Below are 24,234 nucleotides of genomic sequence, written 5' to 3'. Positions count from 1 at the left end.
CCCCCCCCCAGGCTGAAGATGAAAAGTTTCGGAAAGAGGAAGAAAAGGGAAACGAACATTTCTGAGCCCTTAACACATTCCAGTACCAACCACACGACAACCCGGAGAGCTGAGGCTTACCGTCCACCGCTGCAAAGAGAAGTCAGTGCAGGCTCAGGGCTTAAAGACACTGCCTGGAGCACAGAGCCAGGAGGCACCAGAGTGGAGGCTCACACTCACGAGGCTAAAGCCTCCCACGGGACTGCTTCCACGGTCCGCAGGGGCAGGCGGCCTTGACGTCACGGCAGAAGGGAGCAGCGGCTGCCCCCCGCCCGTGGCTAGCACCCAGTATCTGTACTCACGTTTGCGGTCAGCTGCGTGGTCAAAGCTGAAACCTTTTCCTGGGAGGCATCCAGCTCCCGCCGCAGTTTGCGAATCTAAAGGCGGCAAGGGACAGAGTTGCTTAAGGAGCCCATTCCCAGGTTGAGCGGGGCGAAGTAATGGATAATAGCGAAGGAGGAAATCCAACCAGCAAACTGTTCCTTACCTCCGACTGGCACTTTTCTTCTGGCTGTAAGGAAATCATAAGGGAAATTAGACCAGTTGAGGAACAAAGAATGGGGCAATGTAGCCTGTGGGGAACACCAGACTGGGATGCTTACGGCAGTCCTGAAGAGTTACGAGTTTCTTTCCTGGTGTATTTTTCTGGATAAACTGGTTCAGTTAATTTGACCAATCAGAAAGGCCAAATACGAACAGCATATGATTATAAGAAATCAAGAAGAATGAGAACAACACTCGACTATTTTGGCTGTGAGGAGCCCCCCTGCTCCCATGCGGAGATGAAAAGGTCAGGTGCTCAGGAGGAGGCGTGACGAGAGGGGCTGAGCCAGGGTCGGGATGTCCAAATATAGCAAATAAAAATACAGGTTTAAGTCCATCCCATGCTACACTGGGGACAACTTATACTAAACAATTATCAGTCATCCGTCTGAATTTGTAACGTGACTGGGCATTCTATATGAGGTATGATGATCCTAGCAGGAGGATCGCTCATGGACTAAGCGCCCATTTTACCCCTCCCTCTGTTCTCTCTGAGGCGCTGCCCCAGGAGCAGCTGCAGGGCAGGAAGGACTCCCGAGTGAGGGAGGCTGAGAGCCCCCAACAGCCAGCCTGCTGACTCCCCGGGTTGTGAGGATCTTCCCGCTGCCCCGCCTCACGGCCCCCAGTTACCTGGGACTCAGGGAGGTACGGGTGCAGCCTGCGGGCCCTCTCACTGGGAGAGTCCTCCCTACTGGGCCCTGTGTATGCGCGGACACAGCTACCTGCCAGCCAGGGACTACAAGGCTACCCCTCTCCTCCCCAAGGGGGAACCCGCAGCAGGGGGAACCTTTCTTTTGTTCTCTTTGGGTTCTCATAAAAGATGACACGCCCACATTCTGGGGCAATGTTGCAAGCGTTCCTACCTTCCGTCTACTCCCCTGCCCTCCATTTGCACTTCCCCGGGGGTGGGGCAGTGACCTGGAAGCCAGGTAGGCAAGTGAAAATCAGTAAAGACTCTTTTTTGTCCTTGGGTCCTAGATGTGTGTCCTAATCCAATGCTACCAGTGACAAATCCGTTACTTTAAAAAATCAGCATCTGACGCTGGGGTCTACTTCTCCATTAGCTCAGAATGCAGAGCGGTATGATTCATTACACCCCGCAGACCCTATACCCATCAGCTGTGGCAGGTGGGGGGCTGGTTCCTGTCTGATCTCCCTTCGCCCCCTGCTCCCCACCCCACTGCCCTAACTCCTGATCCTGCCCAGGAGGGCCCTCCCTCCAGCTGGCTTCTAACAACAGCAACTGGTTTTTAGGAATACTGGGGCCAAACCATTTAATCCTTGCAAGAGCCCTACAGAGTAGGTTTGTATTCCTTCTGAGGCACAGAGAGGTCAGACCTTGCCTAACGTCACACAGCTGGACAATCTCCTCATCTAAGAAACGTCTTCAGGAGAACACTGGGAGATGTCCTCAGGGCTTACTCTTCCCTCTCTGGGAATATTCATCCATCCCTCTTTGTCCATCTGTGTTCATCTACTCGTGCCTACTACCACCACCCATCAAACATTTATGGATATCCTGCTATGTGTCATGCACTGTGTTAAGAACAAACATTTATGGATATCCTGCTATGTGTCATGCACTGTGTTAAGAACAAACATTTATGACCGCCAAGTTCATCACCTCAGGTAGTAAGTGGCATTTACTGAAAGCTTACCACGTGCCAGAGACTGTTCTAAGTCCTTTCCGTTCATTAGTCATTTAATCCTCATAACAACCCCGAGTAGGTATGAATACTATTCACTTACATTTTGCAAATGAGGAAACTGAGGCACAGTGAGGTTGAATAATTTGTCCATGGTCACAGCTGTTACGAGGCAGAGCTGGGATGGGACCCAAGGTAGTCCGGCTCTATAGTCTATCATCTGAACGAGCACATTCTCCTACTCTTTTACTACAGCTACATTCTCATGGTGAGGCCTTCCCGAAATCAGGCCCCTGACTTCTGAGTCTGACCCAAAGGAGAAAGTTCATGGTGAGAACGTCATGGTGATCCAGTGTTTGGGAGGCGAGCGGAGGTCTGTCAGCAGGCTGAACCATCCATACAGGACGAGCCCTGCCTCTGAACACTCGTGTCCACGGGCCTAACACCCCTTCCCCATACCTCTGCCACGGTCTGTCATTCTCCCCACCTGTGTCTAGGGTTGGGCCCCTGGTCAAGACAGCAGCCTGGGAAATCATGTGTTTTGTATCTTACCCCCAGTTTGCTGCTCTTCCGTACATCTGGGAACTCTAAGTGAGGCCGGGAGCCTCCCTCCCTTCAGCAGTTCCCCCAGGAACTCAGTGGCCGCCCCCTACCGTCCAGGAAAGCCAGTCCAATGCCAGATGTGGCCCCTTAGATTTTCTCTACTCCAAGGGTTGGCAATGAGCAGGCAGTTGTTTACCAAATACCAACGTGTGGCCTTTTCTTTCCTTTGTAATTAAAATTAAAGGCAATTTTTAGCCAGAATGAGCATTCTTGAATATCCAAGAATTAGTTATCAGGGAAAAAAACCCTATTATTATCCAATAAGGGCCTTTGAGACACTCAGCCATTACACAGCCTCTTTGGCCTGGGTTGGTGGCAGCTTAGGAAACCCCAACGATCTCTTTTTAGACAACAGATAAGAACTTGTTCACCTTAACATTTACAAAGGTGCATGAGTTTCAGAATGCTATCATTGCCGAGAGGTGAATAATAGATAAGGGACCCCTCGGCCATGCTGGGAGGTAGCAGTGTAGCCAGATACAGTTTGGAATCAGCAGATTACGCTAGCATGAAAACATTCAAATGTTGGACTATTTTTTTCTTATAAAAGCCTACAAAAGTAACCTATATGCTCAGAGAAGGCAGAGGTAAAGGAGAACATTCGACTCGGTGAATGTCAGAGGTTGTAGGCACCCCAGAGACCCCCCCAGCCCCCGAGAACAAGGACAAAACTGACAGCTACCCGGAATAATGAGGCATTTGTACAAAGTCACACAGTGAGAAAAAACGAAGATGAGGCCCTGGGTCTCTGGCTATCTAGTTAAACATGGAATTGGAAAATTATTCCTAGGTCTCTGGTAATGTGTGAGTTTCTATCAACTCAGAAAGAATCATTTGAAATTTCCTGTCCACACACCCAGAACAGGAGCTACGGAAAGGCGCCTGACTACAAGGCCTTGCAGTGGTCTGCACGAAGGCAGTGTGCCCAGGAAACGCCAGGGACGGCTTCCGCCATCTGAATTCTCACAGCGGGAGAAGCTCAAGCTCTTTCCCTCTGAGGCTGGCTGTTTTTCACTCTTCTGAGAAGAATCTACCCTCTCTGTGTTGGCAGGAAACTCTGGGAACTCCACTGGGAAAACAAGGGGCTCGGGCACAGCGATGTCTGCCCTAGATGCTCTGCACCAACGCTGTGAAGGTAGAGTCTCATAACCCTAGGTGTCCTTGAGCGCCTCTGGCTTCCTCCTTCAGAAGCAGGCTCCTCTCTCCACCTACATCTCCTCCTTGGGGCTTAGCCCAGAGCCGGGCACAGACTGCGGGCCAGTAAATCCTGTTCAAGAAGTCAATCTGGGTTTGAAAGTACCATCTTGGCATCCATGTCACAGATTTCCCCTCTTGAAGAAAGGACTTAATGTATGGACTAACTGACAGAAAGTCATCTCTCTACGCTTTCTCAGTAGACAAAGGCTTCAATAATCTCTAAGAAATGAAAAAGTGAGGGTTCTGTGATGACATTTCAGACAAGATGACTGGCTGAGGAACGAGGTGTTCTGGAGGGGGAGGGGCAAGGTGGGTAGGAGCAGAAGAGATCGTTTCAAGGTCCTTCAAGTCAGACCATGTCAGCAATCCCTGAAGTCTGTTTGCTCGTTATAGGCCTAAGAAAGAACAGTCAGGCCCTGGTCTCTTTCACTTGATTCCGGGATGGCCTTTAGCTTCTAAGGGGCCATATAGTTTGTCCTGCTACATATATATAGCCCAGGAACCTGGCATTACCAAAAAGTGAATTACTAAAGCATCTGTCCTCCATGGACTTAAGGGCTAAAGAATTTCCAATTCTCAATTAAGAAAATGATTTTTTTCCAATAGGAATTCCCAAAGTAAAGTTTTTAAGATAAACAGTTATGCATATAGTTATAAAAAGGCAAGCACCCCTGAATAAATCCAGAACCATATTTGCTATACGTGGCTTTTGTTCCATAGACGACTCATTGATGAGAGCCCACACTAATGAGAGCCAACGTCTGCTCTGTGCTGTGTGTACACCACATTCAGTGCTTCATATGCATTTTCTTATTGCATTCAAGCCTATTTTTTGAACATCTACTATGTGCTAGGCTTTGTTGTAGGTGCTTGGAATAAAAACAGAAGAAGTCCTTGTCCTCAAGGACTTTATATTGTAGTGAAATGTCATCTTCCTAACACTGAATCCTCACTACAACTCCACAAGGTAGGATAGTAGGGGCTGCTATTCTTTCTACTTGACAGATAAAGAAACTGAGGCAGACAGAAGTTGTTCAAGGCCTTTCTTTTCTAAGGCTACCAGCAGGTGGCCAAGGCTTCTCACACATTCTAACTAGTTACCACCCAAAGCACAATGCCACTTTAACAAAGGAGTCAGTTCCTGATTTACCGGTTGATACATTATAATCAAAAGCTCTTTGTGAAATTTAAAATCTTGTTCCCTAATTAATCGAGCCCCTTACAATGGACATACTTTCTCTAGGAGAAGCAATTTTATTTTATATTTTATTCTTGACACACTTGATAAAGGAGCCCCAGTTCTCATGGTCATAGCCACAGAGCATTGATTTATACTCACTGTAGAATAAATCGATGACGTGCTGGAAACCAAGGAGAGCGAGGATCCGTGAACTATTTAAAAAAAAAAAAAAAAGGTGAATTGCACAGCTGGCTACTATGGAGACAAAAAAGGAGAGAGAAGGAGAAACTCAGCACTATGGGGATACTACCAGGTAACTTAATCTCACCTTGACCCACCTTTTCCTGGTTTGGCGATAGGTCAGAGTCAAATAAGGAATAATTTGCTAAGGGAGTCTCTTTTCCTTTACCTCTTTTTTTCCCCTACAACCTCTACGTACTTTTTTCCTCTATGAAAATAATACATGATTACTAAATAAAAATTTTCAAGGACAGAAAAGTGTTAGGAAAACATATTCACTGCCACAGCCCACATGACTCATAATTCTATTACCCACAGGCAGCCTGTGACATGTTCCATCCCAGCACATTTTACTCCTTTCTTTTATTCTCCTGTATTCCTCTAGAGTTGCGACTGCGTTGCATGTATGTTTTATACCCTGCTAGCATCTGTCACGTGTGTTGCACAAAGATGAGCCCATTATTGTGAACAAGGAGGCTGGCTGTTGGCCAGTCAACTTATTCTAGATGAACATGTCATAGAACACTTGTTTAGAAAACATTATCTACTGAAATAGAGATTCTTATTTTGATTTCTACCATGTGTACAAAATGACAAGCAAGTGGTGTCCTCTTTTCTGTTTCTGACTGGTTCTTTTAACTTAGAACCATCTTCATACCCTCTTTGCACCCCTTCCTGCCCCCAGCCAGTGGAGATATTTTATTATTTTTCTGTAATTTTAAATCATGGTCTTTTCTAGGACCAAGTATTCTGACTTCTCTTTCTGGGAACCAAATTCTTTAATGACATTTTCTTAGTAATCTCTTGACAACTTTTTGAAAGACAAAAATATGCCTGTGGAGACATCAGAGGCGCTTAATTGGGCACAGCTTTCCTGACCACAAGTCGAACACTCTACCCCCACACTAGCTATCCCCTGTGGTCTGAGAGTGGGAGGCTTGGGAATAACTTTCCACGTGCACTAAACGGCTTACACTTACCACCCAAGAAGTGAACTCAACTTGAATCAGCTTTGGGCAGAAGCTACCTGCCCACGAGATATCTGACGAACAGCTCAGCCCACCACCCAGGTGCCTCCACACTGTCTTCCCATAAACCTCCTGACCTGCTCTTCCTTTATGTGCTCCTATCCCATTCTGAATCCTGCACTCCTCTCTCGAGCATGCCCTGCCTAGCACTTGGCCTCCTCAGAGTCTCTCCCTGTACTGTTCCCTTTGTTTAGGATGCTTCTCATTTTTGCCTGTCCAAATCACCGGGATCAGCTCAAACAACGCCTCTCCATGGAGCCTTTCCTCAGTTCCCTTCCTGCCTGCACTGGAAGCACTTCCTCCCTCTCTGAACCCACCCAGTTCTTGACTTGCCTGTCTGGCCCTCTTCTCTCCTGGAAGGTGCCTGCTCTTCTGAGGCTATCGCTACACCATCACTCACATCCATCTTCCTTAGCAATGCCAGGGTTTTAGATCTTTTCCTCCATTCTTCTGCCATCCATGAGCTCTCTGGCCCACGCCCCATAAGAAATCAGTTTATGGCGTTAATGGCCAATAATGGCTTTCCATGTTAATATGCAGACACATGAGCAGACACCTCTCATGCCCCAACCGAGTGGCCTAGTGTTCTAAAGGGGTAAGTTACTTTAGCCCCAGGACACGGCCAGTAGGGGCAGATTACACTGGAAGCCAACTGGGGGAAGAGACGTGGCTAACATGCAGCTACCCTCCAGCTACACCTTTCCATCACATCACCTGCTCAGCCGGCACAGGGCTGCCACATGGAACCAGGCTGCTGGAAAGTGGAAGTTTGTCTCTTCTACCTCTCCAGCTCATACGCACAAACTTACGGACACTGCCCTCAGCAATATCCCGGTGCAGATCCGGGGACGCAGGCGAGGAGCGCATCTGGCAGGCTTCAGTGGAGGTAGTTCTTTTTCTCTGTAATTAACCCCTCTCACTTGGTGAATAGCAATAGCAAGGCTGTGGTCCAAAGAAAGATTCCTTGATTTCCAGCGTCAACTCCAAACTGAATGTGGCTTGCCTGAACCATTGCAGTGGGCCTTGCTCCAAGTGAGCTGAACCAAATCAGAACGTGGGTTTTGTGGCTTGCATACTTCTGGACAGCAAAAGGCACACAAGACTTACAAAGCCAGAACGGCAACGCACACCATGCGTTTTCCGCCCTATACCTCTACCTCTACCTCTAAAATTGTGAAGCTATGAGGAATCACAGAGACTTGTCTAGGCCATCTCTGCACCTGAGGAATCTGAAATCCAGAGAGGTTAAATGGTCTGCTTAAGGTCACACAACGTTCAGGAACAGGATCTGCTGACCAGAAGTATGGAGACTGTTTTGCCCTTGAGAAACCCGATTTAGGGGTTTCTGGGTTGTTTTTTGTTGTTGTTGTTGTTGTTGTTTTTGTTGTTTTGTTGAAGCCTTTTGGTATGTTTTAAAATGGTTTACCCAGCCCCTCGTCCAATCTACACAGACACAAAGCTGGAACCAAATGAGCAAAAAATTGCATGTTTGAGAAAAACATGCTTTCACCCCTAAGGTACAGGTGATTATACATACATGCTCTAGACAGAACGAAACAACTGGGCATCTTCCAGCCAATAAAGCAACCAAAGGCCTCTGATGGCACACTTGGCATCTCACATATACCTTCAGCTTCATACTAATCAACGCACTTTCTCATGTATACTATTGTTGGAAGTGATCCTCATCACTTCAGAAAATTTATAGGTAATATTCCCAGACAGGGCAGGGGTTTGTACCACTAATACACAAAAGAGTAAATTAAGACCAGAGAGGCTAAGTGAAGCGGCCAGGCACACACAGCTGGTTAGGAGCAGAGAATGTGCATCTGGGCACTGTATCCTAGTTCTTCTCCACTACCGGTACTATCAGAGGTACTAGAAGTAAAGGACCTCCCTTTGAACCAGCAAAGGAAGCAGAACTGAAAACAGAGAACACACTGATGAAGGATCTGAGTCCGCCTCACACAGGTAAGAAAGCCCAGCTGTGACCAACAAGGCAGAACCAAATGTCAAGGTAGGACTGAATAGGAAAACAGAGGGCTGACAGTCAAGAGTTTAGGACTGAGTCCTGGCTGCACAAAGTCCCCAAGGCACTTCTTTGGTCTCAGTTTTGCCATAAACAAAACAGGGATGTAACGGCCCTTGGGGAGAAGGAGAAAACAAAACATGACAATTATAACAATGGCTACCATTGACTGAATACTTACCATAACCTCTTTCAAAGTCATTTTGCATTAGATGCTTTCCGGGGATTTATCTCACCTAATCTTCACTTCAATCCTCTGAAGCAGGCACAATTATTTTCTACCTTTTAGTGAACAGGAAATAGGCTGAGCAGGGTCAGGTCCCTTTCCCCAAGTCTCTTTGCTAGCAGTAGACATGTCAGGATTTCAATCACAAGTATAACTCAGGGGCTAGAAACCCAAGTGAGTTGCAGATTTATTTATTAATAAGCTGCTCTGTTCCTATGGATTCCATATGAACTGCTTAAGATTGCACTAGCAATTAGGGATGATTGGTAAAGTCCCTGGGCAAGACATCCATTTTCAAAATGCCTCAAGCATCTCCCTAAATGTATGCTATTAAAGTTGACTCTAAGATTGCATAATGTATCTGATGGAAATTAATTTACCTGAAATAACTTTGAAAGGTTGCATCTGGGCCATGCCTGTACCTAATCTACATATTTATGACTCCCACTTCCTTCAAAATGGAAAGTGCTAATTAAATCCCACAAAAACCTCACCCGAGTACTTGTGCTAATTCTTCTTAAATTTCTATCCTGCTTTCTGGCATACGACATACCTAACTGACTCTTATAAGGAGGTTCTGTTTTGTCCAAACATAAGATGTGAAATTTTCCCCGTTTCTATAACCCTGGGAGTTAGAAATTCAAAAGGGGGGGGTGGAAGCCTTCACCCAATGGAATTAAAAACACCTAATTGCACGAGCTCTATTTTGTTTTTGTGATGTAATAGCTCTGGAAGGAATAAAAGCAATTTGATGCAACATTCCCAAAAGATGAAAATGTTATGTGTTCACAGTATATCGACAGCAGTCCCTACCCTCTACCCCCCAAATTTGATTTTTACCTCTGCCCTTTAGTTCCACGTCACCATGAATCATTAGGGTTTATAGAAGTCTAGACACTGCTTGTGGGCAAGCACTTTTAATCAACGTCACTTTGACATCCCAGATATTCCACAGTGGTGCTGCTGACAGCTTGGTTCCAGATGGAATAAATAAAAGCTCTCTGATGATGATACTGTAATGGTCCCGGATCTTTATGAGGCGAAGTGTGCTTGTTTGGACAAGTTTCAGTCCTGAACACGGTTCACTCAGGTACACACATGACAGAGAAGATGCATATGGCCCAGGACACACTCCATATGTGAGTCGTCACCAGGCGGGCTGGGGAATGCTCTGTGGCCATGCTTGGCTAGCTCACGGACTAGAAAAAAGTTCAAGACCAACTGCCTACACCTTCACCTTCGGGTCAATGTATCCACCACTATGACTGCCCGGGGTGGTTACAGCACGCATTTCTAGCTCTTAAATCCAGGAGAACACTCTTGGTAACTCTGGCTCCATCCCTCCTTAATCCTGTGTCCCAGCAGGTTCCATATATGGATTTGCAGACTTGCTCACTGTAGCTCACTGGGTGAAAGTGACACATAAATCAGGGTGAAGGGAGTGACGTTGCTAGGAAGATGGACCAGGGGGCAAGTGCCCTGTAACTAACCCCTTTACCCTTTTTATAAGCAAGTACACTGGGCAAAAGCAGAAGCCTTTATTCTGTTTCTTTCCCTCTCAGCTTGTGTAGGGATTTCTTAAACAAGACAAGTTTGGGGGCACCTGGGTGGCTCAGTCAGTTAAGCGTCTGCCTTCGGCTCAGGTCATGATCCTCGAGTCCGGGAATTGAGCCCCGCATCGGGCTCCTTGCTCAGCAGGGAGCCTGCTACTCCCTTGGCCTGCCGCTCCCCCTGCTTGTGCTCACTTTCTCTCTTGCTCTCGCTCTCTCTCAAATAAATAAATAAAATCTTTAAAAAAAATAAAATAAAACAAGACAAATTTGTTCTCTCCTCCCAGGAGGCAGCTGGGCTTCTATTTCCCCACCCTCACAGGCGCTGGGAGCAGAGGGAAGCACCCAGGACTCCCTCCCACATTCTCCCCCATTCTCGTCTGTCACTGGCAACAAGGCACAACTAGGGCTATGGCCATAGCCCGGGCTCCAATTGCTCTGAGAGTCCCCATCCCCGGCTGGGGAGCCCCAGCTGCCAGGACATCACTGCTGATGCTGAGTCTACAGGCTAGGACATGTAATGACATTACCTGGTGAACATTTATATCTGTGCCTGAATTCTCGTAATTCCAGGAGCTGGGTACTATTACCATTCTCATTTTGTCAGTAAAAAAAACCAGAGGCACAGGGAGGTGAAGTAACTCGTCTAAGATCATATACCGAAGAAGGGGGGGAACTGGAATTCAAACCCTGGTAGTGTTACTCCATATGCTTAACCACTAGTCAATGAGCACTGACTCCAACGTCCTAGCGTTCCCAACTTCGGGAAGCAGTTTCGGGGGTGGGGCTGTCCCTCCACAGCGTTTTGTCCGCTTGCTTCCCTAGCTCCCACCCTGAGTGAAGGAACAAAGGGAAAGAGAGATGAACCAAATTAGGAAGAGGGCTGGCAACGATGCCCACAGCTACCTTCTCCCAATATTCTGATTAAAATGAGCAAAACAGAAAAATCCAACCCCAAATATTCACAATTAGTGAGCAAAGAAGGAAAAGGGCATACCTGAAGGAAAAGGATGTAACTGAATAAACTTAAAAAACCTCGTGCTTGAGAAATAGAAAATTCTGGAGTGGAGAGGCCGGCTGCCCACAGGCCCCCAGAGCTACACGGGTAGGTTAGCACAGGGAAATGAACTAACTCTCCAGAAACTCAGTCTGCCAAGATGGTGAGCCAGCAGCTGAACCTCAAGATGGAGGCACATGCCAAGAAGCTGTGGCCCAAGTCCAAGAGGGAGAAGCCTAGAGTGGAACTCGGTCAGCTCCAAGTTCACTCATGTTTCTTCAGCAGCCTCTTCCCCCTACAAGGTGAATGAAGAGCCAGACCCTGCTATTCAGAGTTCCCCAGCCCCAACCCCCAGAGTGAGTGAGAGAGGTAGAAACACTTACAGGTGGGCTCTTGGGTCGTGAACTCGGTATGGAGGGCCATTAACCACACTGCATAACTTGAGACGGTAACCCTCCTTGCTTACCTTCTTCAAATCCATCCCGGAAGGAGCCCGAGCGGCTCATGGTTCTGCTCTTCTCATCCAGGGACATGGAGCTATTCCGGAATCGGCTATCAGTGTACGGGTCATACTGCCCATCGGCATTGGAGAGGCTGTGGGTCCTCAGCATGGTTGGGTTGGACAAGCTCATCTGGGTAACAGTAGTGGGACTCGCTGGAAAAAAAGAAAGGGAACTGAAAGGTTGGAAATTCATGTCTCTGTTCAAATCCTTGATGGGGATGACAATGGGACTGATTAGTATCGGCCATATCTGTCCCTGCCAACTTCCCTCCCTGTCTGTTTTCTAGAAGGTTGTCACATCAGCGTTTGAATAACACACTGAGAGCTAAAAATAAGGGAGGCAAGGTGGGTCATTTCCAAAGCAAGGCTCTAGGCCTCAGCTTTCCAACTTGGCACGTTCCGACAAGCTAGTGTCACCTTCCAGGCATGAGCTAATTACTCCCTGGGCTCATCTGGAACAACTCCCTTTAAAGCCAAAGCCCAAAATAGTCCAACTGGGCTTTTGATCAGATGGGAAGCATTTGTGCATGACAAGAAACTCTTGCCTCAAAGAGTTATGGCTGGGAAAGAACAATATGAACACAGGTCTCACTGCCTCCAGTGGGGCATGCTTGTAATGGCACCTAAAGAGCTTCAGGACAAAGGGGCACAACCACCTTGGCCCAAACAGGCTTTTTTATTAAAACCCTATCCATTTCGGGGCGCCTGGGTGGCTCAGTCGTTAAGCGTCTGCCTTCGGCTCAGGTCATGATCCCACGGTCCTGGGATCAAGCCCCGCATCAGGCTCCCTCCTCCACGGGAAGCCTGCCTCCCCTCTCCCCCTCCCCTTGCTTGTGTTCCCTCTTTGGCTCTCTCTCTCTCTGTCAAATAAATAAATAAAATCTTAAAAACAAAACAAAACAAAACAAAACCCCTGTCCACTCCAATAATATACAGTATTTCCAAAGTATCTACTCAATTAAAAAGGAAAAGTTAAGCCTTACTTGATTACAAGCCACACACCTGTCCTTAAAGACTCTCTGTTTATCATTCACAATATTCAGAAAAGGCCGCCTTTCTAAAGAGCAAGATGAGAGTGGACAAGATTTTTTTCCCCCTCCATCAGTCTTTGAAAGCTCAGCAACCACCCTTCCTGGTAATTCTAGCCAGGGTGGATCTTCCCTTTTTCTAACTATATATAATACTTGCTACCTGATCACAGTCGGTTTTTACATGGTTTCATATAAAGCTTTGGATTGTTCTCTTCTACCCTGTTTATGAGTCTGTGTGGGTGTGTTTGTCTCTCTGAAAAAGAATCCATTAGCATGTCAGCAGGGGCTGTCTTACAAATTCTTTTCCTTTCCCCACTGTGCCAGTCAAAGCATTATGTCAGGAGTAGGCATTTCCAGGAGTACTTGTTCACTCAAAACCGGATCTTTATTTTCCAGCTTAGTAGAGCAGTGCAGAGGACCAAACTCGGGATGTGCTGCCACTTCTTCAGACATAAACCTATGTCTTCAGAGGTCTTAGAAACAATACATTCTTCTCAAAAATGGAATGGTTTGCTCTTTGCTATGAGCCTACCTACATCAACCACATAAATAAATTACTGATGAGAATAACAAAACCTTTTCTCTTTTCTCATTCTTTTGCTCTCAACTGCCTATAATCAAACTACACTGCTGAGGGCTGATCAATATGGAGAGTGATGTGACCGCATGGCAACGACCACACGCCTCCTTCAAAATACAAGATTAATCTCCGCCCCACGGAGCTGATCCCCACAGCTAATTATCAGTGGCTACTCACCAAGCTGGGAAAAGTTGAATCTTGTTCCGGAGGGAGACGTTACACTGGAGCCAGAGGAAAAAGGGGAATTGGCAGCGGGGTCCTGCAGGCCTCCTGCAGAGTGGGACCGTAACCATTCTTTTGCGTCTTCTTGGGTGCGAAGCTGGGAGGTGGGAGTATACCTGGATAGACAGAAATTACGCTGGCATTAACTATGAACGACGCTTATGAAAATGAACTCCGGGGAGCTGATGATAAATAGACAAAAAAGAAAATACAGATACAAAGATTATTATTAAAAAAAAAAAAATCACATCCCTACACATCCTGAAACTTATGAAGTTTCTCCAAACCTTTTTTGCTACTTGGCTGCCTTTGGGGAAAACTGCAATTCTTTTCAGTGTGAAGGGAATACATAAAGGGAGCAAGATCGGTAAATGCTCAAAGGAGCCGTCCCTGGGCGTATCTGTAACATGTTGATTCATGATAGTGTCATTTCAAAGCCCCCACCTTGACAGGACTGAAGCAACAAAAGGAGCTGCCGTCAGAGCTTCGAGGAAGTTTTAATTAGATAGCTCGTGGCATCTGCATTCTCGAGCGCACGTTAAGCGGCCGCAAGTCCCAGTGTATCCGAAACCAGCATGACGGAAGGCGTGAGGACACCGATGCTTAGGTTTGCTGCAGTGTAGCATCGATACGTCTCCGTAACAGGAACCCCAAATCACTGAGTGCCACAGAGGTCATGGGGTCCACCTCCTCATTTATTAGGTCACGTTATCTGGTAATGGTGTATTCAATGTCTCCAATGTGCTGGGTGCCTTCAGAAACATCTCGTCAACACCTCCCACCCACCCAGCAATGCAGATGCTATTATTCCCGTTTTACATACAAAGAAGTTGGGGGGGGGGCGCCTCAAATCACGAGCTGAGATTTCAATCCATTTTATGTCTGATTCCAAAATCCATGCTATTCTCATCATGCCCGCAGGCAGCATCTCAAATTTCTGAAGTGCCCAGCGGCCAGAGTACCTTTGGACTTATACACAGATTACCGTGGGGCGACTACTGATTATGGAACCAGAGGGATTCTTTTGACTCAAGAAAAAGAGTTGCTGGTGTCTTGGCATTGCACATGAATGTGTAGGGAGGGAGGGAGCTAGAAGGGAGAGACAGAGTGAGAGGGGGCAAAAAAAGGTTTCTCCCTTAATGTTTCTGCTATAGGTGATGGACATACAATTTTCTAGATCACATCAATTGCATGAAGAGAGCCTAGCACATATCTCTATTCTGAAATTTTAAAAAGCCAGAGCTACATCATTTTGATAGACTAGAACTACTGAAAAAAATATGTATCTATAACTTCAAAATGTTCCTATTTAGAGGGGCTAGCTTCCTAAATAGTCACTATTTAGAGGCAACAGCGGGGCATTAATGTCAAACTCATCTTGAGAGTGGCCATGATCTAAGTATTAGCTTGGGCGCTGACAAGAAGCCCTCACAGGCGCGAAGAAGACTTAAGCACAAAAGGCCCTGCCACCTCCCCTCCTCCATGGCCGCAGTGCTGAACTTCCTCCCGCAGGACATCTGATGGAGGATTTTCAATACTTTTATTCTTAGATTCTCAGAATTGGCTTTCCTCGAGTTCCTACTGAAAGGCGGCATTGATACCTACCTCCCATTACTGCTCAAAATGCTCTCAGCCTTAAGAGCTGCAGGTTATTAGCTGCAGACATACATGACAGCAATGAAACATTTCATTCCAAGTTCCTTTTTTTTTTTTTTTTTTGGCGAAAGCACTTAATGCTTAGTGCAGGGTGAAGCAAATGCTACGAAGAACGAGGTGTTCAAAGAGCAGGAGAAATGACAGCCGCAACCATCATACAGTAGGACCATGGGGCAGGCATTAGAACTGGAGTCCCTCCGCTTGGCGAAGTGAGGGAGATGGCGCGAGCAATGGGGACTTACGGCATCTTGCTTAACCAGGACTTGCACCAAAAATGAGCCACGACTTACGATGAATGGAAGGACATTCCTTCCTGGTAGGCTTTTCTTTACACCAAAGCCAATCACACCCGTGTCTTGTCAGGGACCGAAAACTGACACGTTTTTCAATGAGAATATTTAGGAAGGGCCAAGCATCTGCCTTTAGTAATTTTCTGTGGCCCGAAAAGTTAAATATTTTCCAATTTGGGGGGAGGTATTTCTCTCCTTTGTCCGTGTCCTGGCTAACCAATGTGCTGTAAGTCACGTCCTTTCTTTTGGGAAGACGGCCGTGAGCAGAATGGTCAGGGTGAAGAGCTCGTCGACTGAACCCGCCGGTCCCACGAGTAGCAGTCACTGCTCTCTGGGCTTGCCCAGGGATGTTCTTCATGAGATGGTTTGCACCACAGTAAGCCTGAAAAAGCACAGCCCCTGCCCAAGCAAAAAAGCCAACAGATGGAGCGATGAGAATGAGAGGGGGCCGGGGGAAGCCCCCGTTTCAGAGGGTCCTGCTGCGGTGGCCAAAGCGGGGACCCCAGCCCAGCCCAGCCCGAACCCCCACCAGCCATGAGAGTCACGCAGCCAAGCCCCAAAGCCACACCAGATGGCACGGATGGAAGGAGGAAACGCAGATACCTGAGTCCTTTTTTAGGCAAAGTGTTCCTATCAAGGTGCGGGTCACTGTAGGAAAGTTAAAACAAAAATGAGAACTTCAGAGAAGCACGGGGAAAGCAGGCAAGGGAAGGAGGGAAAGGCTAAGGAGGGGCCGGAGATCTGCAGCAAGAGACTCACGGCACCAGGGAGTGCTCCCTTATATCCAGCTGCGCATGCAACACATCCACATCCACGGAAAACAAGAGAAACCTGATCCTGGGCCTGGCTGACACCAGCGCATACCTTACTCTGAGGCACCAGGAGGCCTGAGCCATCCACTGGGCCCCAACTCTTCCTCCTTTGCCACAGGTGCCAAGCAAAACTCAGGGGCTGCCCCAGGTCAAAAGCAGAGCCCACACCTTCTGCTGCCCAGTCACCCAGCCTTGTACCAGCACCACTGCTTCTCGGAGAGAGAGATGCCAGGTTCCCTGCACCCCTACCTCTGGCCCACCCCCAAATGCCATTGACGAGGACTTCCCGTGAGAGAAGGGACTTGCTGGAGGGTGTCAAGAGGCCAGCAGTCTGCATATTTGGAATTCATCTGTAACAATGTGAATTCCAGGTCCCTCTTACTTTGCTGTAGCTCGGAGCTGAGCCCTGGGCCCGAGTCGGGGCATGTTACAACTTGCTGGCTGATAAAGTCAAGGCATTTGGATTTCCATAGAATAAGGGTTTAAAGGCTTGGTCTGTGAATCTGACAAAAACAAAGTTTTTGCTGTTGACGGGGTGAAGAGGATTTTCATTCATTTTTTTTTCTAGCATGAAACAACATCTGGTTATTATGTTTGGCCAAGCTGTGGCTCCCCCACAAACCGGAGGTCAGTGTCCATCTCTGAGGCCCACCCACAGGGCAGCTAGGGGCAAGCAAGCCTCTTAGTCTGTAGAGCCTCAACCCTCCACATCCTCTTTTTCATTATCATTACAGGAAACGGGTACACAGAACACAACAGCCTGCAAGACGCAACAGCCAAACTGCAGGAAAGGACTTTGGAAGGGAAGAGAGCCAGCTGCGTGGGGAGTAGGGGTGGGGGAGACAAAGGTGAGGGCTGCGCCGCACAGTGGGTGGTAGATCATTTCTGGGCTGGGAGGGAGAGGGGAGAGAGACGGGAGAAAGGATGGGAAGCCGGGGAGCTGGGAAGCAGGAACATGCCACAGGAAGGCAGAGATGCAAGTGAGGGCGTCTGCCGCCCCAGTTCAAGCGGCTGAGCTTCCTTCCCAAGCTGGGGAGGGACGGGCCGGCCCGACTCTACCGCTTCCAGGGCTGGCGTGGACAGTGGGGCAGACCCTCATTGGCATGTCTGGGGTCACAGGGTACATCAGAGCCACGAACACAAGCGGAAGCCTCAGGCCAACAGCCTCACACAAGACGTCTGGCTTGACACAGATGGGCAGAGGAACCCGGAGGCTCGGTGGGGTCCCCAGCCTACAATGTCATTACCTGTCCTGTTTCCTGGGCAGAGTACTTCTGCAGAACTTAGGGCTAGCAGCAGGGGAAGAGAGAGGGCTAGAAGTCCAGGCAGGTAGAAAATAAGAGAAGGAACATTAGATGGGAAGAAAGGGGAGGGGTCGTTACACACACAGTGATTAGAACATTTTTCTCAGTCCCAGTGCGGATCCCAGCGTTCTCGCCTACGTGGAGAAACACGACACACAGCACGCTGCAGTGAAATCCGGGGCTCTGAGGCTGCTTTGAGTTTCTTGATCACTCTGGCTGGCAGCCCTTCGGTAGGAGGGTGTCTGCCATGATGCCCACCAAGTCCACCCCGCTGCCTAAAATGCTTCCTGCCCCCCACTCTGCCTGCACAAGGACAAGGGGAGGGGAAACAAGCAGCTGATGAGCGAACAGGATAAAATGGAAGGACCTCCAAGGAGGAATGCCATTTCAAATGGGAGCATTAAACCTGCCCCCCAGAGACTGCCGGCAGCTCTAAGCACTGAGAATAACCACGATGGAAAAGGTAACAGGAAGGAGAGCCGAGCTGAATTCCATCCCGACCTGGCTTCCCCACGGAAAGATAGCAGTGGTTGGAAAGAGCGCCATCTCCCAGGCAAAGGTGAACGGACATCTGGGATCCCTAACATAAACCCTCTGACTTGCGGAAGGGTGTCCTCGGAGAGATGCGAGTGCACGGCACCAACCTTTCCGACAGCGTGGTCTTCACGCTGTTGGTTCTGACGAAGGGAGTCAGGGAGTCATCTTTAGAGGAGGTGATGAGGCCCGTGGAGGAATTGTGACTCAGCCCCCCTCCACTGCTGAGGGAGATGTCAATGGACTCGCAGCTGGTGTGGAGGCTGCTGACGGACTGGAAGCCCAGGCCGTCCTTGCTGACCGCGGACGAGCTGCTGGGGTTGGTGCCCCAGGTGAGGCTGTTGGAAGGGCCCGAGTGGGCTGAGCTGGGGCTGGAGGCTAGAGGAGACTGGTTGATATCCAGATTCTTACTGTAGAGAGGACTGCTGCTCCCACTGCTCAGGACGCCGCTGCCTGAGGGGGACTCTAAGTTACCTTGCTGGGTCGAGGTGGCATGAGGATTGGAGATCACCACTGAGTTTTTCATGGTTTCTGCTGTGGCAATGGGCACTTGCTTGGTAGGCTTCCCACCAAAGAGTCTGTGAAGAGACAAAGGGTTGTGCAGGTTGAACAGCCAGCGACGAGGGGCGCCGAGCTGTTAAAGTATGAAATGGCTAATGGTGCTCTACTGGGAAAAGCCACCATGCAGGGGGCCCGGACACCAGTGTATCACAAGGCTCCAGCTTCAAGTTCTAGGCTGTAGCCAAAACCCCAAGGGCAACACGAAATAATTTTCTATAGGCCTAGCCATGGTGGTCCCAGATCTTGCTTCCCTTTATTTCCAAAAATCGGGTAACTAGAAAACTGTCCCGGCCTGGGAAACATCTAGAGGAAAAAGAGCTGTCTTAGCTGTCTTTGTATCCAAGACCCTAGACACAAAGCAGTACTCAGTTTATGACAGTTCAATTCCAAAGGTTTTGGTTGCTTTGGTCTCTAAGGATGACATGAACAATCAAGAACACGAGTCTAGACCTGGATGGGGCCTGGGAGAAGTATCTTCACGGATTTCTCCTCAAGTGAACGCCCATATGAAAGATGGGAGGCTAGTCCTACCCAAGGATCTACACAGAAATCTTGCTGGAGTCATGAGATATAAGATCAGACACACTGCGTCTTGGAGACAGAAATGTCATTCTATGTCATCCCCCCTGCTGATGACCAAAAATGTGCCATCTGAAACACAGGGAATGGCACATGTGTGTCTCTCTTCCTTTGGCAACAGGACTCTCTATGAAGAATGGCAGAACTGTCTTAAAGTCCAAGGACCGGTACATGCTCTAGGAATGCAAGTAATTCCAGCCACCAAACCCTCGTGGAATGTGCATCTCTGCAGTGACAAAACTACTACATATCTTGAGAGGCAGGTTGCCTTGCACCCAGCTACTCCATGGCATGAGTTTGATCTTTGTTCTTTCCTGGGAGTCCTTAAAAATCCCAATTATTGTAAGAACAAACATACATACACATAATCAATCCTCACTACAATATCTGGTGACAGATTAGAAAACAATCTTTTTTGCCTGATGACAACCAGAGAATGAGATATCTTCTGGTAGAATCTTGGCTTTGGCGTGCTTACATACTTCCAGTTAACAGGAACCTCACTACTTCTAAGGGTAACTCATTCCATTGTCAAGCCCTTCTAATCACTAGAAAACCAAAATCCGATCTATCTTCTTCACTTTTTCTCATTGCCCCTAATTATCCTCCAGGTAACTACACAGAAAAAGCCCAATCTTTTGTCTGCTAGTCCTTCAAATCATTTGAAGAGAGCTATCACTTGATCTAAGATTTCTCTTCTCTGTACTAATGCACAAAGAGGAAATTGAGAACACCTCTTAATGATTTAGGAAAAATGTAATTAACAGGAATTGGCTGAAAGTTGTTCAATGTCAAGACTAAGAATCTGCATGCATTTTCATGTATTCTATCACAGTAGCCTAAGGGTCCAGTAAAATACCTTTGTAGTTACTAAAGGAAATCTATAATACCAACGAGTGAATATTACATATAATACTTGAGGCAAGAAGCAGAGAAAATTTTCATTTACAAGGCAACCTGTTAAAACAACAAAGAGCAGCCCAACAGGACCTTCCCCTGAAAAAATAATCATTACTGAAATTCTAATAATCAAGTCTAGACAAAGAACAGGGAACTGCTTCATTACACATTTCATGTGACATGCTTCTTCTGAAATCTTTTCAAACATTCCTATTCACCCCCAAATATGTACATGGGGGCACATAATCTTTATTTTTCACTACTTAATTTTCTATCCAGTACTTATACTCTTTCCTAGTTGATAAGCCATTTCCTGGGAATGTAAGATAAGCTCTGTCCTACGCAGTTGCAGTTTGAGGATGGTCCAGCAGATATGATAATGAGATAATATGAGCAAGCAAAAGCTTATACATTTAGAAAGGAACTGTTTAAAAAATAACACTGTTTTCACATAAAAATTTCCATTCAGTGTGGAAATGTGGGAAAATGCCTTTTTAAGGGAGTAAGAAATCAATTTCTCTTTTTCAGAAACACTCCTGCTTTAAAAGCTTTTTTTTTAAGAAAGCTAACATTTCAGAAACAAATTTGGAATTAAGCATGCAGTATAAAAAAGTATGTGGTAGGGGGGATACTGGGCTGGTTGAGAGAAGAAGGATCTGGCTGAGCTCACGGTCTGGCATAATGATGAAGAATCTCAGCCACAGAATTAATAAGACAAGGGGAGGGGAGGAAGATCTTCTGCCTTCCCCTCATATACCCACCCGGGGTCTAGGGGGATTATTAAGATCTCATCTTGGACGGTAGCTGGCTTTGACTGAGCACCTACTATGGGCCAGATATGGCTATGTAGGTTAATCTTCACATGAAATCTCAGGTAGGTGTTCCCATTTTACAGATGAGGAAGCCGAAACAGAATTGTTAAGAAAGGATACATGGTGGCTAATTAAGGTGGACTTAGGATTCGAACCCAGGACGACTGATTCAGACACTTAGGTTTTTCCTCCCTGCGTGGGGAAATAATCAGCAGACTACAAAATCGCTGGCAGGCTCTGACTAAACAGAAGGGGAGAAACACAGAGGCTGTTTTCACCGAGGAACAAAAAAAAAATGATTCACTCGGGATGCCATTCCACGTACTCCAGCTCTGCTCAGCACCATCGACCCGCTTACCTGCGGAGCGTGGGAGAGGCCACGTCGGGGTACTTGGCGCCTGGCTGGAGCGTCGCCTGAGCCGCACCGGACACAGGCTGGGCCGCCGGGTTCACCTTCACCGAGTTACAGGAAGCCACACTCTCGTTGTCGGACGAGATGCCTTTCTCCTTATCCGTCTGGTTGACCAGACCGGGCAGAGAGCTGCCCAGGGCTGTTTTGGAAGGCTCCCTCAGCTTGGGCACTGGCAGGCCCGCGGACTTACTGCTGATGTTGGAATCGATGCTGCTGGTGCTAGACCTGTTCCCGGCCCCGTTGCGGCTGGTGGACTTACTGGGCCTTGGCAAACTCCGGTACTGCAAGTTGGTCCGGGAGCTGAGAGCCAGGTACCCATCGTCCTGGTTCTGAGCCCCGTCCATGCTCGTCTTCCGGCCAGCGGACCGACCGACGAGGGCGGATGACTTGGGGATCTTGCCCAGTGTGGCTGACCTGCTGGTGATGGTAGCCCCACTGGCTGTGATCATGGCCAGCCCAGCGGCCGAGCCGCTCTGCTTCTTGAACCCAAAACTGTTGGCATTGGCAGTGGGGGTCCTGGAACTGCTGGAGAGGGGCTTTTTGGACTCGTCACCGCTGCTGCGGCCTGCGTCTGATGGGGAGCGCTTCACCTGGGAGGCTTTGGGAGACAGTCTTCCTTTCTCAGACACCTTTGCATCATCTGTTTTTCCTAAGGGAGAAAGCAGCGAGGTTAGCGTGCACACCAAGAAGCGTACAGCCCCATCTGCTTACAATCCTCCCCTCGTCCAAAGAACTGGTTCACTTTTTCCTTGGGGAAAGCAGTAGCCTTTTTATAAAGATAATCGAGCCTACTACTGTCACCGTGAGCCTTCTAGGAGATGTCAATGATTCTACTCATTTGCAAAGCAGCCTAAATTTACCCAGAACAAAGCAAAGCCAGCCAATCACTGATTTGTCTGGGCAAGAGATCCTGCCTTCTACTGACCTTTCTTCCCTGTCCATTAAAAGGCTCTCCTTAACATTTTCAGGGGGCACCTCTGCCTTCCTGCAAAAATACTACCCTTGTTTACACACATCCCTAAATCATGGGCAACACAAACTGGACATAAAGGCAGCTCGTAAACTCATGCTCTTGAGCAGCTTACACGCGGGCGTGTTGGCTCTTCCCTAGCGCCTGGTTAAACCCATTCCGTACACCTCGGCAGCTGAACCATCTTCGGAGTTTGAGGCTTGCACACTTACCTATTTCCACTTGGGAAAAGGTAGGGATGTGAACCTTTCCGAAAGCTAGTTATTAGCAGAGTCTAAACTCGAAGAAGAAATACCTGAGCACTGATGGGGACTGAAGCTCTTGCTCGAGTGACTGCAGGTTTTGGATTTCAGACGGACAAATGCAGATGCAAGGCAGCGCAGCCTCTTACTCACCAGTTCCTGGGGTCTTGAGCGGGCCTGCTGGGGCAGCCGCCTTCGTCCTCGGCATGGTGATGCCCACCTGCGCGGTCATGCCTCGCCGCCACGAGCCCGTCTGGGAGATGACCGGATTCTTCTTGCCCGACGTGCTTTTGTCAGACTCGTCAGACACGTCCGAGGGATTCCGTCTCCACTTAGACCCAGGCTCCATCTTTATGCCGCTGTCTGAGCCTCCGTCTGACTTCTTGACATCATCGCCCGACCACAGGGAACCCCTCTCCACCTGCGAATGCTTCTCAGCGTCGGTCTGTGGATGAGATGCTGAATTAGGCCTTCCAGAATCCCAGGTCTGGAGCCGCTCAGCCCAGAACGAGAATGCCAATACAATGACAGATGACTACTTGAAAGTGTCCGGGCCTTTACAGTCTGGTTATCTTGCTAGAAAGCCTGATTTTTTTTTTTTTTTTTGGCTGGAGGAAAGTACAGAATATAACTATGTCCTAGAAGGGAGTGAGGAAGGAGAGTGGGACGGGCTGAGAGGGAAAGGGGGACAGAGCCCCATGGAGGAGAAACATGAGCAGACCGAGACGGGGCGAGAATTCAGCGACCAACTCTCTGTCACTTGGCAACAAGCGCCTCTAACTCCGGAGACCTCTCTTCAACCAGCATGCAGCCTCCTGGCCGGTTTCCCTTTGTTCTGCCGTCTTCCTATCACTCCACTAGCAGCGAGATCTTAGAATACAGCACAGCGCCACAGCCAAACACGCAGACGGAGCAGGCGAGGGCGGCTGCTAGTTCTGCGCGGATCAGGGAGAGAGAGAGGGGCCGGGGGAAAACAAATCCTCAAAAGCCAGAGGTGCCTGCTCCCGCCCGGCTCCATTTATATGCCACTGCTTCGCTCCTCTTGTGGGATTTGGTTCAGACAAGGGATATAATTAGCTAGCTTTCTTTGGAAGAGCCCTGACCCGCTGGCCATGGAACCCAGGAGGGGACAGAAGCGTGATGTTAATGATTCACCGCAGTGAAAAGGCACAAAGCTAACCAGAAGGCTTTGGGGGCTTCCCTAGGGGGCCGGGGCCGGTCCAAGGGGATGCCAGTAGGGAGAAACAGTGCAGTGAATGCGGGTGGGAGTTAGCAACACTTTAGGGCGGCCACACTGAGTGACAAGGCCCGTGTTGGCTATACTTAACTACCACCAGTGGGCAACACCAGCAGGGCAGGAAATCCGAATGATTACCCAGCAAGAATCTGGCCTCATGCCTTTCATCCAAGAGCAGTACTGGTATCGATGCTTTCCTCTGTGGACACACCGCTGTATGGGACAAAGCTGAATACAGACAAGCAGCCCCAGTTAAGTCACCTCTCAGTCACCACCACGGCCTCTCTCTCCCCCCTCAACCCTGCACCCCCC

At 48.3% G+C, this 24,234-nt stretch overlaps 1 protein-coding gene across 6 annotated transcripts in view; it reads right to left on the bottom strand.

Annotated features, from left to right (window-relative positions):
• The window catches only part of NAV2 (neuron navigator 2), a 385,703-nt gene that overhangs the window by 42,243 nt on the left and 319,226 nt on the right, over positions 1-24,234 (bottom strand). For 3 of the 6 annotated variants that reach the window (XM_032413835.1, XM_032413836.1, XM_032413833.1), the window contains 10 exons: positions 22,839-23,130; positions 21,420-22,122; positions 18,320-18,787; positions 17,619-17,684; positions 16,163-16,207; positions 13,569-13,729; positions 11,745-11,933; positions 5,368-5,420; positions 527-550; positions 342-416 (listed from right to left, as the gene is read on the bottom strand). In XM_032413835.1, the coding sequence (XP_032269726.1) occupies positions 342-416; positions 527-550; positions 5,368-5,420; positions 11,745-11,933; positions 13,569-13,729; positions 16,163-16,207; positions 17,619-17,684; positions 18,320-18,787; positions 21,420-22,122; positions 22,839-23,130 (2,076 nt within the window). Of the gene's footprint in view, positions 1-341; positions 417-526; positions 551-5,367; positions 5,421-6,793; positions 6,805-11,113; positions 11,202-11,744; positions 11,934-13,568; positions 13,730-16,162; positions 16,208-17,618; positions 17,685-18,319; positions 18,788-21,419; positions 22,123-22,838; positions 23,131-24,234 lie in introns of all 6 variants that reach the window. The other 3 variants (XM_032413831.1, XM_032413832.1, XM_032413834.1) reach the window with 2 other exon arrangements.

Source organism: Phoca vitulina, unplaced genomic scaffold (assembly GCF_004348235.1).
Source record: "Phoca vitulina isolate PV1807 unplaced genomic scaffold, GSC_HSeal_1.0 scaffold16, whole genome shotgun sequence".
NCBI classification, from domain to species: domain Eukaryota; kingdom Metazoa; phylum Chordata; class Mammalia; order Carnivora; family Phocidae; genus Phoca; species Phoca vitulina.
This window is presented reverse-complemented; position numbering and strand designations above follow the sequence as displayed.